Consider the following 19,077-nt stretch of genomic DNA (forward strand, 5'->3'; position numbering starts at 1 on the left):
ATCAAAGAAAGATGAATGTTTGTGTTTGCTCATACTGCTTGCTAATGTGGATTTAAACCAATTTGCCTTATTTCATGGATTCCGCTGCAATCAGAGCATCATTCGAGACACCATGCTCAGTCAGCCATCCCAAGAAACAGAAGAAGCTCTGATATTAAGCCTGCTGCCAAAGTTGAGAAATCGAGCTGGAATAGGAAGATTGCTCCTCATACCATGTTAAGCACAGGCCCTCCCCAGGCTTCCTCCATGCTTACATGATCCATGCTGGATCAGATTCACTGATCTGTCTGTATTGCATGGCTCTCCATAAATCTATCTTAACCAACCTATGAAGCCAAAACATTACAGAGCAGCTGGAAAGTACTGGTGAATCCAGCCTGTTATGTGTATGTTAATTGATGTTACAGTCAGTTTAAATCATATCCAAGACTCTCAGAGTTACAGATGGGCTCATTTCTATGTGCTGTGTAACTCATTCAATTCAGTATTTTTATTTACAATTTGGGCAGTGGTTTTCTATTGGACACATACAAAATGCGCAGATGAGACGGGGCTAGGAAGTGCTGGAGGGCAGAGCAGAGTAAATGATGCCTACCAGAGCCGCATGTAACACTCCGGTTACTTACAAGTGTTGAAAAGAGAAAATTATAAGTTTTCATAGTTTATGTACAGCACTTTTTTCACACTGGGGACTGGCGCCCACACCTTTTTGCAGCCATAACATATTGCTGTATTCAGTGTGACTTACTGCTATTCTCACTCTTCTTTTTGCTATGGAGACTGCCCCGTCAGATTTTGTCCATTCTTTCTGACTAAGTTAGTACTACCTATCTGCTTTGTGTCTATTAAATGTCCGGTTATTGATTCCAACCATTTCCTTAATTTATTCGGATGAACAAATTAGGATACAGTAGGGAAACTGTTGACATCAACATGAAGAAACATTGTCGTAACCGCTGCCATAGCTTTCAGCAGAGTTCTGTCCTAGGAGAAAGAAGCAAACTTTGATTGAAGGTAGGTGAGGCAAGGATAGAAAGAGTATTAAAGGCTTGCCAGTATTACTTTTTTCTGTTTCTCATACAGTAAATTTATAAAACTCCAGAAATCAACTACAGTGCATAACTGATTTTTTTTTCCCACTTCCGTAGTGGAATCATATGCCAAATTACCATGTGGTTTGGGTGCTCTGGACTTCTGGATTACCCCAGCTACTCTCAAAGCCCTTCTGTCTGCAGCATGAAATCCATCACCTTGCCAAATTTATGGTTAACCTTTTTCTATTCCTGGTTTTCTTGTCATATCTTGAGAAATAATAATTTGTTCTTCAGTATAAGCATTTCTAAGATCTCTATGGCCCTATACTCCTTTTTTTAAGTAACTATCTCAATGATTTTGATTTAAAGCTGATTTTTTCTTTACAGAAACATTTTCACTATTAGTTACAGACACCTTTATAATAGGATTTTTTTTCTGAATTATGCCTCTATTAACTAAGTACATATTTAAAAAAGTTACCCAGTAATTCTATTTTAAACAACATTGAAATCCTCCTATGAAGGAAGCTGCACAACTTCTGAAAAGTAATTATCATTTCTGCAAATATCTACAACAGTCTTGGAGTAATAGCTATTTTCAAGAGTGAACTTATAGAAATTCATGTCTGGAGTATAATATAATTTCTTCTTTCAAAATGCAGTTTTGCTGTCCATTTCCATAGCAGAATACAGTAACTTTTAAACAGTCCTTCTGACAAGACATTGCAATATTTTATCTGGAATGCAGGCAGAAGTGCAAAACTTGTGGAATGAAAACTTGATTATTCTGGATACAGCAAAAAATTTCGGATATGAAGTTGTTGACACCTTTGTCATCACCATGGGCCGCTACAAAGAATTCTTGCAAGGGAAATGTGGCTGCCATTTCCATGAGGTAATAGTTTATGCTTATATCATTCCCAGGTATTTAAGAGAGATTTTAACTGTCAGGTACTTAGAAACAAAAAAGTATGCAATGAGGTTTGCATCCGTGACTCAAAGTTAGGCCTGAATAAAACTGTGGAGATGGCACTTTGTATGGTGGCACTTGTCGCTTGCCACTCAGAGCATCACACCACCCAAAGATAGGCTGAACTGCTGCAGTGGTGATTCCTTAAAATAAAAATAAGCATGCTCTTCTGAAAAGGTAATACATATAAAAGGATGTTGCATGGTTTCCAGGTTCTTATATTATTTGTTATGGTTATATATTCCTACTGCTTCTGCATGGACACAGTTTATCTTTTTGCCATACCTCGGTCTCACAGGTTTTTGTCTGAAGCCTTCCTAAATAAGCAGCTTAGCAGACTCCTGTCAGACCATAGGTACATTTAAAATGGAGCTTAAAATTGAAAGACCAAAAATGGAGCTTAAAATTGAAAGACCAATCTTACTTCTATATATCGGTTTTCATATATGTCTGAGAGTTATCTGGGATAGTTTAGTGACTGACTATAGAAACAGAAATATTAAGTCACTTGTTCTCACTCACGCCCATAGTTCTGCTTTCTTTTTTGTCTGAAATCTATAGAAATTCTTTCTTCTGTTTTATAACTACTGGACTGGTGAAACAAGGACTTTGTAAAATATATGAGTAGGGCAATAGAGAATGTATTCTTCTATTTATTTGAAGTTTTGGCAAGGAATCTTCACAATATATTACAAACAGGAGTCCATGGTTTAAATCAAAAACTTATAAGCAAACACATTATTGTATCTAGGCACAAAATCAGCCCAGAGGCTGCCAAACCAGTGAAAGTAAAGAGTTTGAAAACAAGATATTTAAAGTTTTTCTGTATTCCTTTAAGACAGATTTTGAGTATGTGGTATGTCTTTTTATAGTGAGTACTCTCCCCCATCAACAAAGGAGGGATGCGTTTTAGTTTTGGGTTTCTTGTACCTTATGTATAGCAAATAAAGAAGTGCAGCCCTGGTTTAGCGCAGGTGACCCTGAATGAAAAAAAAAGAGTATAATTTTTGAGTAGTCAAGTAAGTAGCTATGCTCTGCCATAAGGCTAATGAGAGTAATTTTGCATATGATAGTTAAAGTACTGTCACCAAGGCCATCAGACTATTCCTGTAGCTTCCAACCAAGTCCTTCCTCAAACCCATGACACCAACTTGTTGGTATAAAAAGCCATTTCCCAGGTTCATGTTATGAGTGCTCAGTCTGCTGAGAATCCAAACACATCTTTCATTTCCCTAAAGACCCATGTATGTTACATTATTCCCTTTGGAATTCAAAACAATCTTTGTGGAATAAAGGAGGATCATATTTTTGCAGGTGCTTAGCTCCTATTTCCCGATAAAAAATATTTCTTCAGTAAAAATTGTAATCATGCATTCAGACATCATCAGTAACCCCATGCCTCAAATTGTGGCTGTATATAAGGACAGAGAAGCCTTCAGGTACCTCTGTTGATAAAGTCCTGTTTAACACAGTAAGAAGTTGCCTGTGATGCTACAAGGATTTCCATTCTTACGAACTGAATCTGGTTTGTCTGTTTAACAAAAGACCAGGAAGCTACCACAATTTATTCCACTAAAATCTGTTTAGGACCATAAAACTTGAACTGTCATATCTTTCAGGAAGATTTCATTTCCTCTGAGTGATCAAAAGAGAGATGACAGGTGCAAGTTCTTTCATATAATGAGATACAGAATAAGAAGAAATTGTTACTGAAAAGGTAGAACTGGAGAGAAAAAAGGGTGCCATGAAAGACGACCCTTTGAAACCAAGATTTAGTGAATTTATGCTGTTTCACAGTCAGCTGGGAACTTTCAGCCTGTAAGAAGCTACTAGCTGGAAGAAATCTCAGGAGTTTGATTACTGACTAGAATAATGACACAAGTAATTTGATGTGTCATTTAGAAGACAAAACCCCACAAGTTCATTCTTATTGAGAAAATACTAGAACATTTTTTATTAGAGTGATCAAAAATGCATAAATATTTTAAAAGACTGTCAGCCACACAAGTGAAATGCTATAATTTTTCCAGCATGAATTTAGAACTTGTTTTCTGTCAAAACAAATTACTTTAAATAAGAGAAACCACCAAATGTTTTCTGAATCTCTCAAGAGAAGGATAAACCCCTTTTGCTTATTTTGCCAAGTCATGTCTATTTTTCTGTAAGCTTCACTCTTGGCCAAGCCTGTTCCCAGGACCTGGACATGTACAGGGTTAGCACAGAATCTCCGCAGAGCTTCACAGCTATAAAGGTGGACCATGACACCAGGAATGAAGTGGAAGCACTAATTTTCCCTGTGAAGAAATGTCAGGGCAGCTATGATATATTTTCCTTAAAAATCAAAAAAGCAGAGCAAAGATCTAAAAATAAGGTTTTCTTCATCAGACACCCACAGTATATACTGGAAAACTAAAATATACTGTGGCTAATTAAACCTAGGAGTAGTTTAAAACAAACAAACTGAAATTCAGTGATGAAGATAGTAAAGTTCAAGCATAGGCTCCAGAGTGTCCTTGCAGTGTTTCCTGTCCAGGACTAGCATAGCAAGCCCAACTATTTTCTTGTAGCCAGTGTATTATATGTAATTCAGCCACAGCAGTCAACTTTACATAAAGCAGAATAAAAATATTAATAACTATAAGGCTTTGAATTTTCTCATTCAATATCACAGAGAGAGATATAATATCAGAGACAGTATACTGAACAAATGAGTTCCCAAAAGAGACTGGGGAGACAATCATTTGTCACTGGTTGGGAATCTGTTCCAATATAAGGCTCACTGGGACTTAGCACAGGTTTGGGAGTGTTATTAGACCTGTCTCACATCTCGTGCTGTCAGCCTCACAGATGATTTCCACCTCAGGCTCCTCAGCAGCTTACGTGTTTTCAGCCCATTGCCATGGCCTTTGTTCTGCTTTGGGACCAAACACTGCAGGGGTGGTTAGTTAACCAATCCTTTAATCAACTCTGCTCAGTGCATGAGAGAGGCATGAACACAGCTCAGTCCAAATACAGCTGGAAAAGAGGGACTAAGGTCACAGAGCAGCTATTTATGTGACGGATAAATAGTCCCATGGAGTAAGTGCCTCTCTCCATTTCACCCAGATGGTTATATTGATCCTTTTTTGTCTAGAATCCAGATGTTGGTGTCTTTGTGGGTCATTGCTGATGCTCGCTATTTCCACAGAACTTTGAGTGAAACAGAGAGTTTCAAAGTTAAATATTTCACATGCTTTGTATGGAACTGGGTGAAAAACAGCAGGGTGTGGTTGGTCATCAGCATTTTACATTCAGTCTTCTACCATCTTCTATGAGCTCGTGCAGATTTGACCTTGCTTCTCTGCTGGAGGAATCTCAACAGAAAGTATGTGTTTCTGGGGAGGATCAGGGGAGAATTTGGCTCACAGAGCTTGTTGTTAATGAGGCTCGAGAGGTCATTGTGCCTGAAAGAGGCATAGATGTGCCCAGGAGAATACATCAGCCACCAAAAAACCAGACTTGATCCTTGAGGAAAGCAAAAAGAAAGCCCTTGAATGCTTTTGATACCTCGTTAGTTTTAACAGTTTTGTCATCAGTTTATTTCTGCATCCTGGCAAGTGGAGTTTCATCAGGTGCTGAAGCAGTTTACACTAGGAAAATGGCATTTTGCCTCCAAGGATGGAGCCAAGAACACTGTGTAAAACCTCAGCACTTTTCATGTTTTATGAAACCAGATGAGATGGATTAAGTCTACTGCTTTGTACTTTCACTTTCTTTCTCTTAAAAAATGACCTCCTAAACTCCCAGAAGACAGCACCCCTCTATAAATGCCATCTGAGCTAAAGCACTGCTGTGCAGGAATGGAGGCCTGGCCATTATATGCAGTCAGAAAACAAGAACGGAAATGCATTCAGCAGGTCTCATTTAGTTCTCACTAGCTGGCCGAACAGAAAGTTATTTCCCCTGATTGTCTCGATAAATTACTGGAATTCCCACCTACACACTCCAGAGGGCCTTGGGTCACCCTGATAGTGCAGAAATCCACATCTCTGTAGACCCTACAATCCTTGCTCAGATTGCCAAGGGAACTGGAGTCACAAAGGGATTATACTGATCAGGGACAAAAAATCTTGTATAACTCTGGCACTTTCTGCCAAACATACTTCTAGTTCTATGCACACATGCAAAATGCTGATTTTTTTAATACCTCATTCTTCACAAATGCTTATGGAGAAGTAGGTTGGCCAGCAGTTATAAAGACCTTTATGGAACCCATTTTTTATTCAGATTTATTTCCTAATTTAATGTCAAAGAAATCATGGTCACCACACAAAAACTAGCAACCTTGGGATTTTGGTTTCTTAATAAGTGGCTGGCTGCTGGATGAACATTAGATTGCATTCCTGAGAGATTATACCTAACAGGAATGTAGTTTGGGTGACTGGTTCAAGGTGGCATCATTTTGAAATAGTTTTAAGATCTAAGGCACTAATTTAGAAAAATGAACCTGCAGTAATTGCATGAAAACAAATAACATCCCCTGGCTTAGCTGTATCAAATTGATCAGAGGATATATTAATTTTCTACATGAATAATTCCTGGTCTTTTTTTTTTTTAGTTCAGCCAGCTCCCTCATAGCCTCTCTGCCCAGTCTTTCAAGCTTTTGCACATGTTATTCCTTCACTCACATTTAAATTTGTATGAATTGTTACATTTGTTATGAGTTTCAGTACATATGAACATTGTTTCTGATTGTTTACTGAGATAAAATATACGTTAAATTTTTAAAAAGCTAATATGCTTCCACATAAGTATGTGCATTAATAAATGGGGTGTCTTTTTTGAGTGTCTGCTGTGATTGATATAGCAGGAAAATTAATGAGCATCAGAGCTATCAAGTCAGCATATGTTTACTCTTTTAAAAATAAACTAACCACTTAGCCCCTTTTCTGCTTTCTCTGGATTTGCCAATGCCTGGATCAGGGTCTTCTGTCCTGCATCTGTGCAAGGTTCTGAAGTTTTGTGTCTCTTGAAGCTGCTTCCTTGTTCATTAGTGACTGCGTGTTCACTAAGACGAGATCTTCATCTTCCCACAGGATACCACACCACACCCCCCCCAGTCATTAGACTCCTGACAACCATACCTTTCACCTTTTCTCTCATTAGGCACAGGCATTTGTTTATTCCATACAAATTGAACAAAATAATCCCAGAGCTTTATCCATATGTGGGGAGGCAAGGAGGAGCATTCTTCTGCATGAAGTTACTGAACCACAATGTGATTATGTTGGTGTGAAGCCCCAGGGAGAGGGATGTTAGCTTGCACTGTAACTCCCTTCTTGGCGAAGCATGACACATGAGTGTTTTCATCTCAACATGGAGCTGGGCCAGGTTTGCATCAAGACCTGAGAGTGAGACATTCTCACAGGGCTCATAGGTGAGACACACACAGCATATGTTCCGCAAGTGCTTGGGATGAGAGCAGGATTTCAACCTTCCTGCAAGTCAGGGCTGTCCTGTGTTTAGTTTTTCCCAAGGTAAATATACAGACAAGCTGTTGAGTATGGATTTTGTTGTTCAGGTAAGTTGTCCCTAATGGAGAGAACAGAGTCTAATATGCAAAGGCATTACAGAATCAGTCAAGTGAGTATAATGGGCCTATAGATATAGATGTCAAGGCTCAAATGAATACGATCTTGCACTTTAATTAGTATGTAACATAACAAGTTGGCCCACTAAAATACTGTTTGTGAGCAATTTGCAGCTCAAGGCAAGAATATGAGGACCTGCTTTGTGGAGAACTGTCTCAGCATTTCTGTACGCACAGCTGTGTGTCTTTCTAGGTACAGGCAGAAAGCACTCACATATGTCACTTCTTTTGCAGGTGGTGAAATCCAATCCCTCTGAAGAAAGTCCGCATGTACCAGTGACGTTATCAAGGCACTATACACTGGGGAAATATTTTGGCAGTCAAAGCAAGCCATCACAACTGCAGGACTATGCAACAAATTCTCAGTCCCCATATCATGTCCGAGGTCCAATAAATCAAGTTTATTCTGAAATCCTTCTCAGCAGGCTCTGTGCAAGTAAGAGGGAGCTTGTCAGCACATAGCCTCTCTTCGATATAGTACTGGGACTAGAGATATGCCACTACTTGTGTAAAAATCGAAGGACCATGGTGAATTTATGACATGCTTCCTTGATTGGCTGCATACACACTAACAGAGTTTGGGACATGTGGCATTTTCCTAAAACTTTATGAAATCAAGATATGCCCTGGCAACTCTGTGGTGTCAAAATGGAAGATGGAGAATTGCAAAGCAGAGAAGAGAGGGAGTTATTTGAACTGTTGCCAAAGGCTAGAACAGCTGTAGTTCAAGCAGCTGTGTATTAATGATAGTAAAGAGGGAGAAATATATACACTTGAACAATTTGGAAAGGATTGTTTTGGCTCTTCAGCACTATCTAATTTTCTATTTATAGAGACACTGTACTATTTGAATGTATTTAGAAACTGGCTACATTCCATTTTAAAGAGTTGGTTTATGTTGATGGGTTCCCCTTCAATACCAAACCTTTTCTATTTAGACACTTGGTTTATACAATCTGAAAATGTCTATTAGCATTTTACTGATGATGCCAAGTTTTGAACTCTAGTGTTTTTAGTGAAAACACATCCCTTCTTTCTGTCTTAGATGGAACAGATGTCTACTCTATTTTCTGCATGTTCTAAAGCTAATGTAGAGATAGATTACTTAGACTTGAGACTGATTATAACTCTCTCGATGTAACATGTAAATATAGTGAATATGTTAACATAACCTTATTTATGGTCCCTATTCAGGAGAATGGCCATATGCAGTAAGACTGCTCAGATGTGTACTTCAGTGCCTACCTTGCCCTGTAAGCCAAGCAAGTATTCTACCCACATGGCAGTGCCATTTCTTTCATGATTTTTTATAAAATACTTGCCAATGTGTGAAGTCAGTACCACAGCAGAAGAAAATCCCCTTTGCTAGCATACATAAGAACTTTGGGATCTGGTTTTTAATCTGTCAGGAGGAGTGTGTGATGTGGTGGGAACAGAATGTACTGCCTTCATATCACGCTTGGCAAGAACAAGACCTTCTCTGAACACTAGTTTCATAATGTAGCCCAGCTACATGACTGATATTTGCAATCTGCTCTGGGTGAAATCCCAGGGAGAGGTTTTACCACCGCAGGGGGAGTGTCTGCTGATCCCCTGCCATAGCATTGGCGGCACACTCATTCACAGTTGTGGTGCCCTGATGGGAAACCAGGCATGGTCCAGGCTTAGCAGTTGAGTGATGGGTTAATGGCACCCCATAAGACTGTTCTCCCTACAAATTATCCAGTTATGGATTTTTATAAATCCAGGCATGGAACAGGCAATCAAGGCATCACTCTCTCCCACCATGCACTAGAGAAGGGAGGAAGAACCAGGTAAGTATGAGTCTAATGAAGGATCCGATGAGCTCTGTGGCATACTGGCCCCTTCACAGTTTTACATATAATGCTCCAATATCTTCTAGTGCCTTTGGGAAAAGAAGCTGCAAGCAATGTCAGGTTATAAACAGATTATAACACAGAACTAATCACCATCCTATTGGCCTTAGTAGCACACAGAGGGGCTGCTCTATTTAGAAGTAGAGCTAGAAATTAATGACACAACATTTAGGATTTGCCAAAGATCCTTAAACTCAGCACAGTCTGTATCCTCAGCTAAAGTTTTGTGAATTCTTTCTCCTTCAGATATGATGGGAAATGTGGTATGATGGGAAATTTTCATGTAATACGGAGTTTGGCTTCCCTAGATGATAGCAAGATCCTCAAAAAGATGATCTGACATATCTAATCTAGAGGACCTTCCACTATATTGTCAAAGCTCCTAATTTAAACAATAACATTACTTTTAGTCAGACAGTGTGATTACCTCTGTTTCTGTATAAAATGCTGCTGCTGTGCCCACAGAAAATGTCCCTGTATTTCTATGTAAGGTTTTCCCCAGCCTGGAGCTTTACATGAAAGATGGGTCAGGAGCTGTGCATAAATACTGAAAATGTCAGCCTTTAGTTTTGAGCAATATGATTATCTAAGGAATATAATTGTATGCAAATGATATAATATATACTCTTGGGTCTGAAAGTCCAGGGCTGCACAACCTTAAAGCTGAAGGATTTAATATCATGTCATTAATTTTAGTAGATGCGAAATGCAGCCAGATGTCTTTTGTATTAAGATGATCAATGATAGGTGTATTACAATTCTGCTCTGTTAAGAATTTTGTGTAGCCTGTTTAAATCCACATGCTGTTACTGTTATTGTTCTGTACACAAATATTTTTAAGGCATGAAGTGGGGTTTTGTGTTTGGTTTTTTTTATAATCAAAGCCTATTGCTGAACCATCAGCTATAATGATGATAGCTGATACCAGCAAATGAGCAATTCATCACTTCAGATTTCACCACAAAATGGTTTACATGTGCTGTGCACCCAGATGTCTTAATGTTTTCAAAATCTTAATATTTTTCAAATGTATCAAGTGGAAATTTTCCTGTGTGTTTTGTATTTTTTGTATATCTATGTACATATATATGTCTGTACGTCACTGGTACAATTTGCAAATTGATCTTTATTTAAATCAGTCCTTTGAATAAGTTTTTTCCAACACTACATATGATCCATGTAATCTTAGGAATAAACAAAGGGAATGTAGACTAAGCCAAGTACTGAGGTACATCTTTTATTATTTAACTTTAAAATATGTCTAGCATCTCTAGGTGTATGAAAGAAGAGAGGTGAGATTGACATGGAAGCATGACTTGCTCATACTCATTAACATTTATGGATTAAGACAATAAAAGAATTACCGTGTTTGAATTCCAGTGAGACTACGTGTGTTTCTATCAATGGTTAACTCTAAAATTATCACATCTGCTGTGACATTTTGCCTGAATAAGAATTAAAGTGTTCCTACTATATTAAGACTGATTCATAATATAGGATTTTTTTCCCCATATATTTACTTTAGGGCCATTACTTTCCATTAAAATAGCAAAGGACCTGATTGTCAGGGTGAGTTCCACCTCCTAATATAGACATGAATGGCCCTGAAATTGGTGGTAGGATTGAGATAATTAGGCTGGGGAACAAGTACACCAAGACAAACAGCTCCAGCAGCATGTGGAGTTTGGAGTAGAACCAGGGTACTTTAAACTACAAGTAGAGAGACTGGAACTGTGCTACAAAAAAATACTCTGATATACAGAGCAGTAATCTCAGCTATTATTGCATCCCTTTAAACTTTAGCTGGAGTTGCAGCATGATGTACCAGTGTCCAATGAGTTATAACTCCTTGTCTCTCTCATAACTCCATAGATGTTGAACAGTGATTTAGGTTTGAGCCTTGATGGATAGATGGCCACAATGATCAAGTCCATATCAGTGAGATTTGTGGAATAACTGGCTATAATAAAAAAGATTTCCCTATTTGTAGGGAAATGCCTTGGCAAGTCATCAGAGATGCTGTATTTCAAATATAGCAAGGAGCTGAAAGAATGGACTACAAATACTATTTTTACATTTAGTATTCATTTGAAAATATTAATCTTTAGAATAATCTTTTCAACACCATTAAATATAAGGCCTTTATTTTTTTCTTCTATGACATATTAAAGGGACATCAAAGTCAATTTATTTGTTTAGTGGGTGGGGTATTGGGGCATCCAATTACCTCAAGGTTGAAATAACCACTAATAGTTATGCTTATGTTGCTATGCTGAGCCAAAGAGAATGCTTTGAAGATGCAGATATGTGTGATATTAAGTTGACTGCAGTCCAGGGATCTTTCAGATTACTTTTTTAGAGTAAAGCAATTTTTTAGAGGTGCAGTGAACTATTTGGCATAGAGTCAAACTGCTAAACAAGCCTCTGTAGGCTCACATGAAAATAGTCTTACCTTTTTGTTTGCCTTCTGGCCTTGCATCTGGTTTGTTTTACCTCACTGTTATGACTATCAGTACCTGCTCTATTCCACATCAGCCTTTCTTTCAGATGACCTGAGAAGTTTCTGTTTCATCATAGAAGCAACTTTTGCAAATCTGAAAGATGATTGTTGCAAATTCAGGCTGAATCTTCAAAATCAAGGTTATTAACTTAATGTTTTTGTCAATTTCAACAGCAAAAGATCTACTGAGTGCAGCAGGGGTAGAGCAAGACCCTTCTCTAGGGCAGTGATTTTCTCTGACGAGTTTGAAACAGCCGTGTTGTGTTAAGGACTTAGTGTGTACTAACACTTTGCTCTTAATGGAGCTTGCCTTTACCAAACCAAACACCATCTTCCAGACTCCACTGATGCATTACCTGTGTAAATCTTGGAAACACCAGAACAGTCAGTGTATAATGCAGGCATACCTATGCATTCGTTCAGTATTTAATGGTACGTTCACACCATTCACTGAATGGAAAAGCCTTGACTACACAGTAAAAAACCACTATGCCTTTTAGCCTTACTCATCTGTGGTTTGGTGGTACTAAAAATAGTGTTATATGTGTCAGTCTAGGCCAGTATCTAGCGCTAAGTGTCCTAGAAAACTGCTCAAGTCATTAACTTGAATGGGCAAGATGGGCCTGTAGGGTCACAACAGGGGCTCCTGCAGCACCAGTTTCTATTGCGATGGATTTCTCCCTTTCCTAGATTGATTCATTTGGCTGCTTGGCCAGATCCTCGGCAGCTGTGGACAGCCCTTCCTGCAAGCCCTTAAATACGTTCAACATCCATGTCAAGGTACACCATGTTAAGTAGCCTTGAACTGAAGATAAAGTGTATGTTTAAATGAAATCTGAACTGAGGTCTTTGTGAAACACAGAACCTACTCAACATGTCCTTGATTTCCTCTAGAATTGAACTGCTCTAATGAGAAGCAGAATTCAGTCCCTCTCAGCTGAATCTCAGATAACAGGGTCTTTTCTCAACTTTTGACAAAATCTTTTTCCCACTGCTTGCTTGCACGAAACAAAGGGAGGGATCTTCTCTGCATGCTCCCATTTAACAGAGTGAGATGAGCTGCATTTGCGCACAGTCACTGTGGTAGGCATTTCCCTCATAGACCTCATTACGGGGACAAAATTCCCATAGCAGACAGTGTTTTCAATATTGTGATTATTGTGCTGCTCTCAGGATGCTAGGTAGATTCTGGATGAAGGCAAGACTGCAGAACTAAAATCCTTGAGTGAGGAATCAAAATGCCTCATACATCTTTTGGCAAAGTCAGGGCAATTACGGAGTTCACTACAGATCAGGCGGGTGAAATTAAAGTTGTCAGGAGCCCTTTAAAGTCAGTAAATTCTGTGGTTATTGCCAGGGTTTGAAGACCAGATCTGTATTTGGCAGAGTTTCTCACTTGCCATTTTCTGAAAATATCTTTTAGCTTTTCTTTTGTACTTGTCATTATCAACTTCTATATTTTCGTTATAATTCTCTGGGATTAAGGAGCTTAAAGTAATATTTCTGCTCTGCCTGATAATAACTGTGCAGCCTTCACAGGTGGTAGTCAAACTGTCTTATAGATCAGAGAAGTTTTATTATTTCTGCAGGGATTTTTCCTTTACTTCCACATACCATCTCCAAAGATTCTGTATATTAGCAGATAACCATCAATGGCTTTAGTCATAATAGCTTTAATGTCTCCAATGTTTCTTATTCTAAGAAACCTGCTGATCCCTATTTGTCCTAATAGGACAGAAAACACTTTAAACCTTGAAAACCTGATCTTATAAGTCACTGGACAGTGTAGCACCCAACATGATCTAGACCACAACTGGATTCCTTTAAAATAGAGAATCACAGTTACATCTTCATATGTAATAATATGATGTTATCTCTTACTAAAGTTATTACTGAAGTGATTACAATTTGAATGTGATTTCTGTGGACAGATAGGTGGGTTTTTTTTCATCTCAGGATCTTTGTTGAGCTCTCTTTACAGCAAATGGTATCTATTAGCTACTGTAAAATCCTGTTTCAGCATCCTTTGTGAATTGTGTCCAGTTATTATAAAATACATGTGTACAAGTGGATTTACTGCTGATGGTAAAAGGTTAAAACATAACAGGTTTTACTGCTCCACCCATTACTGGTCCCTAAATTCCACATTGCATCATTTCTGTGCAGTAACAAGGAGTCAGGGTCTAATAACCCCGTAATGCTGGCTGTCTGCATGGCTCCTCAGTCTCTACAAAAGTTCAGCACTGAAGCCCTGATGGAGCTATCAAAATAGCACACCTTCAGCTACAAAATGCATACAACAGAGCCTGCAGACATACTCAAAACATGTCTGCTGGATTGAGTTCAGCCTGGAAGTCAAGACGACAGCTTCTAGAGACTGTCTATTTTCAGACACCAGAACCTGGATTCCTCCTTAACTCTAGCTATTCAACTGAAGCATTTTAATTATGTGTGGTCACACAAGGCTTCTTTGTATTCATTGCAGAAAGACCAAGATCTGAATTATTCTCTAGAGGTGTCTATTACTTCTACAATATGGCTTACTGTACAGGGAACCTAAACTCTCAGAATTGTCTGATAGGTACCTACAATTTTGAGACATGAATGTCAGCTCAACAGAGGAGTGGCCATGGGATTTACTGTTCAGTTAGAAGTTGTTTTCACATCCCCATTCTGTTCATTTAGACCAGGAACTTGATCAGAAGCCCACCACCACCACCATCACCACCAGGACATGATCCCCAGCATTTCCCAGGGTGGTACATTCTCAACATCTTCCCCTGAAGCCACTTGATAGTTTAACAGTGCACTGGATCAGAGGGAAGCCAGCCCTGCAGGTAACCTGGTGAGCAGAATATTTGATGGTAGTATAGGAATATGCAGGTTCAACACCTTCATCTGGAAAAATGAAGAACAAATCTCTGTCTACTGACTTACAAGGGGGCTAGGTGAATGTCTCTCTTTCCATGAGAAAAAACAAGCTGACAGGCACTTAACTCCAGAAGATATTAGAGATTCATTTTCAGGTTCACAAGACAGACCAGAGATAGTCACCTGGTTGGTATCTGAGAGCTCCAGCTTCTACCGCTTCTGCCTGTACTAGAAGTGCATGGCAAGCCTAAGAAATTTAGAGGCTGCTGACCTTAATATGCAGTAAAAGCATCTAATAGGTGTTAAAGAAAACAAGCCAAACACCTTGGTCACATACCCCAAGTTGGGTCTATGAAGAATTTACTGCTCTGAGCATCTCTCCATGCCTCACACACCCAAACACACCCCTGAGATTACTGCCCTGTTATCTTGTGGTTTATAGCTGTTATTGCTATGTTATTGCTCTCTACCTCACTTCATTCAAAACAATTTAGGCTAGAAGAGACCTCTGTAAATTAAAGTGTGTAAACTAACCTGGGCAATTTCAGATGATTTAGATTGGGCAGCTGTTAGATAGCCACTATGTCAGTAGGTGAATGGTAGCATCCCTGAAGACATAGAAGGAAAAAGAACATGGTGAACTGGAGGCAGGGTGGAGCTGACAATCTCTCCATAAGTTATCTGCCGACAGAAACAGCATCCTTTCCTGATGAAGTCCTGTTGATGAACTTGTCCTGCAGCTCCTGGGGTTTGAATGCCTGGCTCCAAAGCAAGAGCCTTAAATTAATATAAATAAATACCTGCTACAAATACAAGTCTGTAAATGAGACAAAAAGGGTCAAAATATGGACCTTCTAAATGTTTGGCAACTATATCTAAGTGTGCCTAGGGAATCCCAAGGGACTATAATGAGTCTATAAAACAAGTTAACACCTGCTCCTCACACTCTTGTTAATTAAAATTCAGTAGAGTTTCAAGTAATTTTAATGAGTTATCTATCACGCCACAGGAACCATTCTGGAGCGGAGGCTGTCTTGACAATGCCACAATTACCACACTTTGTAGCCAGTATACTGTCTTCAGTGCTGCTCCAGCCCAGGCAGTTGTTTTTTGTTTTTTTTTTTTTTTCCCTAGGATCTGAGGGTCAGAATATCAATCATTTAGTCATTATTTTCCCTCAAGCTCAGTTTTTTCTAGTTCAGACTGACATCCTCCAGAAAATCTGTGTTTTGTCTGTAGAAAGGTCAATTCAGGTGTAATGACCAGCCTGTAAAGTATCAACACCTGTCTTGTCCCCTGCAGTGGCTTACATGGACTGTGAATCTTTTGAATTCCCCAAGAGCCTGTGTGCTGGTGGGAGAACTCATCTCTGTTCAGCAGAGCCACAGGGTGGGTTGAGCCACAATAATCACTCAGAGGACCAATTATGCTGGTGAGTTTATTAACTGACCACTTTAGTGAATGAATGGAGACAATTTGGCAACTGATAACTGTCCTGGGAATGAATAAAGGCACTTTGGCAATGAAACTATTTTCCTAAAAACCTGTCAACAATCAACCAATTGCAAATCGACTCATATAAAATTTATATATATGAATATATGTAAGAAAGAGAGAGAGAGAAAGCAAAAAGAAGAAAGAGAAAAGAGAGGGGGAGCCAGCTTGGACCATAGGTAGTGGGTCACATGTGGGGTCTTGCTTTTATATAGTCTTTCTTATGCATGCACAGTAGGTTGTTCCAGAAGGTTCTCATTTTCTCCGGCTTGTACCTTCGCAGTTTAGGCAAGTTCTGTCTCTGGGCAACAACGGGAGGGAGGGGGAAAGAAACAGCCCACTGCCCCACCTCTGCCCCACAGGGCATCCCACTCGATTTGTTTGACACATCCTCTTTACAGTTTCTTGTTTACAAACAGTTTGTGACAGCACCTGAATGACAAAATCACCATTACAACACTATAGAGTACGGTTCTGCAGCTACTGGGAGAGAGTCACTATGGTAGCACACGCCAATCTGAGGAATGTACACCAGCCAAGGACAGCACTTACATATCTATCAAGACTTTTCTTGTCCTGAAGAGGTGCTCCCTGCTCTGGGTTTGCTTCAGTTCCTTCCATTTGGGAACAGCAGACCTAGCTTTGCTCTCTCCACCATAACCAGGGCTCTGCCTCATCCTGGGGCTTGGGGAAGCTGGGATAATCCTACCCCTTTCCATTGTCCTGGCCACACATTTTCTGGGATGTTTTTAAGTGAAAACACCACACTGACTATTTGTTGCCTGGCTCAATATTGTCATTGCTTCTGCTGGGCAAAGACTGTCTACACAGACTGTAGATCTGTGTAAGGAAAACAGACAGTAAGAAAAGTCCTTTGGCACATTTAAGGTTTTGACAGTAATTCAGCCATAGACAAGTTGCTGAAGTGAAAAGTATGGCTAATGTCCAAGTGGCAAAACACTTCAATATAAAATGAAAGAAAAATCAAGGCTTGATTTACAAGGGCTCTGGTAAAAATGTTATGACAGAACACTGGTATATTTTTCCCTATTTCTGTCTTAAAACCTTTCACCAAGTAATATTGAGGGACCTAGCTTTATATTTTTTTTAGTTTTGCAGGTTTTTTCTCACCACACAACCATATTGATGGCAGTGCAAACTATACTCAATAGACAGAAATCTAAGGTCCAATCTGGCTTATTTATGCATGATATCTTATTACTTTTGAAGGAAAAGAAGATGCCAGCAGAAATGCTCAGTATCTTTCCAGGTTATTGCTGACAGATTTAGAGACAGTTACTATGAAAACATTTAAGCAAATACTCTGTCATGGCTGCATATTCATCTGCTATCAATGAACCTGCTTCCTGGATCCATAAGTATTTTATGGCCTTCTAATGAAGAATGCAGATAATGCTGTTTGGTATTTATGTCTTGCACATAGTTCCAACATGTGGACCAGATACCTGGGTCCTTTTCCTCATGTCTAGACTCTTTCCTTCAACTGTTCACATTTTTATTTTAAAAGATCCCTAAAAAGGGCTTCCAGATAGGCAGAAAATGACAAACCTCTGAAGCCTAAACTTCTTCAGACTGACTTGGATGCACACATTGCTCTGTATGAAGATGACTGCATGCAAGCAATTAATGGGATCTTCTGGAACATCTTGATGAGTCCTGCAAACAAATAATTCCCATTCGACTACAAAAGCATTCCCAGCCTTTTCCTTTCCCTGCTTTTTATTGAATATTCTTTTGTAAAATCATTCAGCCTTTCCTTTCCACTTCCATCATTTTGCCTTACTTTGTGTGGGATTCCACACTTTCCATCTCCCCTTCCCCCTGTCTGTGAGCCATTGATCAAGCACATTTTTCCACTCTCCACACACCACCTTAGCCTGTCGACTAATGTTCAGTTCTCAGCTGGTGAAGCTGTGGTCTTGATAAGCTTTGTTTTGGAGGACAAGTGGTGAAGGCTTTGTGAGCGAGCCCATGCGCTGCTCACAGTGACATGCTGCCGTCACTTTCGTAAGGACTATCTTGCCAGCAAACTGAAAGGGCAAGTTGGGCAGTTTGTTTCCCCAGAGGGTCAGAGAGTTGTACAGTTGACTTACAATGACCTCCACATCTCAACAAGCTTCTGGATTCAGCATGCCTCTCCTGAGCAAAGACTCCTTGTGTTTAGAACTGGGATCCACTGCGTAACTAAAATCTGTTAGAAGCAAAAGTTATGAGAAGATGAATATTAAAATAAGGTGGGAACGCATTTCAGTTTGCCTTGTTCTCTTGCAAGAGCCATCCCTTCCTTTATGTCTTGTATTTGTTTGCCAGCAAATGAAATTCATCAAATCTCTATTTTCATAGAAAAGTGTCTTACCTATCTTTTATCTTCCATCCCCCGTGCCTGTATAGGTGAAATTACACGGCATATTTGCACTGCCCTGTTCTCCTTTTCAGTTGGTCTTAGTGTACTACAGGAAGGAAAGATTTGTGTTGTTGAGGTGGAGACCCCTGATTTAAATAGGTGGAGCTGTATTCCCATAACATAGCAGATTTGGGATTTTGGTGAGTAAATTACACCAACTCTCACACTCACACATGTGTAAGTGGTCTCAGGAGTGTTATTGTAAAGCAGTCTACCTTATAACACATCACCTCAGCATACAGTTTTAAGTGTCTTAAAACTTACTTCTATAAAAAAG

General features: G+C 39.3%; 1 protein-coding gene across 1 annotated transcript in view; it reads left to right on the plus strand.

Annotated features, from left to right (window-relative positions):
* Window positions 1-10,880, plus strand: part of CPED1 (cadherin like and PC-esterase domain containing 1) — a 154,705-nt gene extending 143,825 nt beyond the window's left edge. The window contains exons 22-23 of the mRNA XM_074903153.1: window positions 1,783-1,929; window positions 7,868-10,880. Of these exons, the coding sequence (XP_074759254.1) occupies window positions 1,783-1,929; window positions 7,868-8,095 (375 nt within the window). The 3' untranslated portion in view covers window positions 8,096-10,880. The remainder of the gene's footprint in view (window positions 1-1,782; window positions 1,930-7,867) is intronic.
* Window positions 10,881-19,077: the final 8,197 nt, after the last annotated feature.

Source organism: Athene noctua, chromosome 3 (genome assembly GCF_965140245.1).
Source record: "Athene noctua chromosome 3, bAthNoc1.hap1.1, whole genome shotgun sequence".
Taxonomy (NCBI): Eukaryota; Metazoa; Chordata; class Aves; order Strigiformes; family Strigidae; genus Athene; species Athene noctua.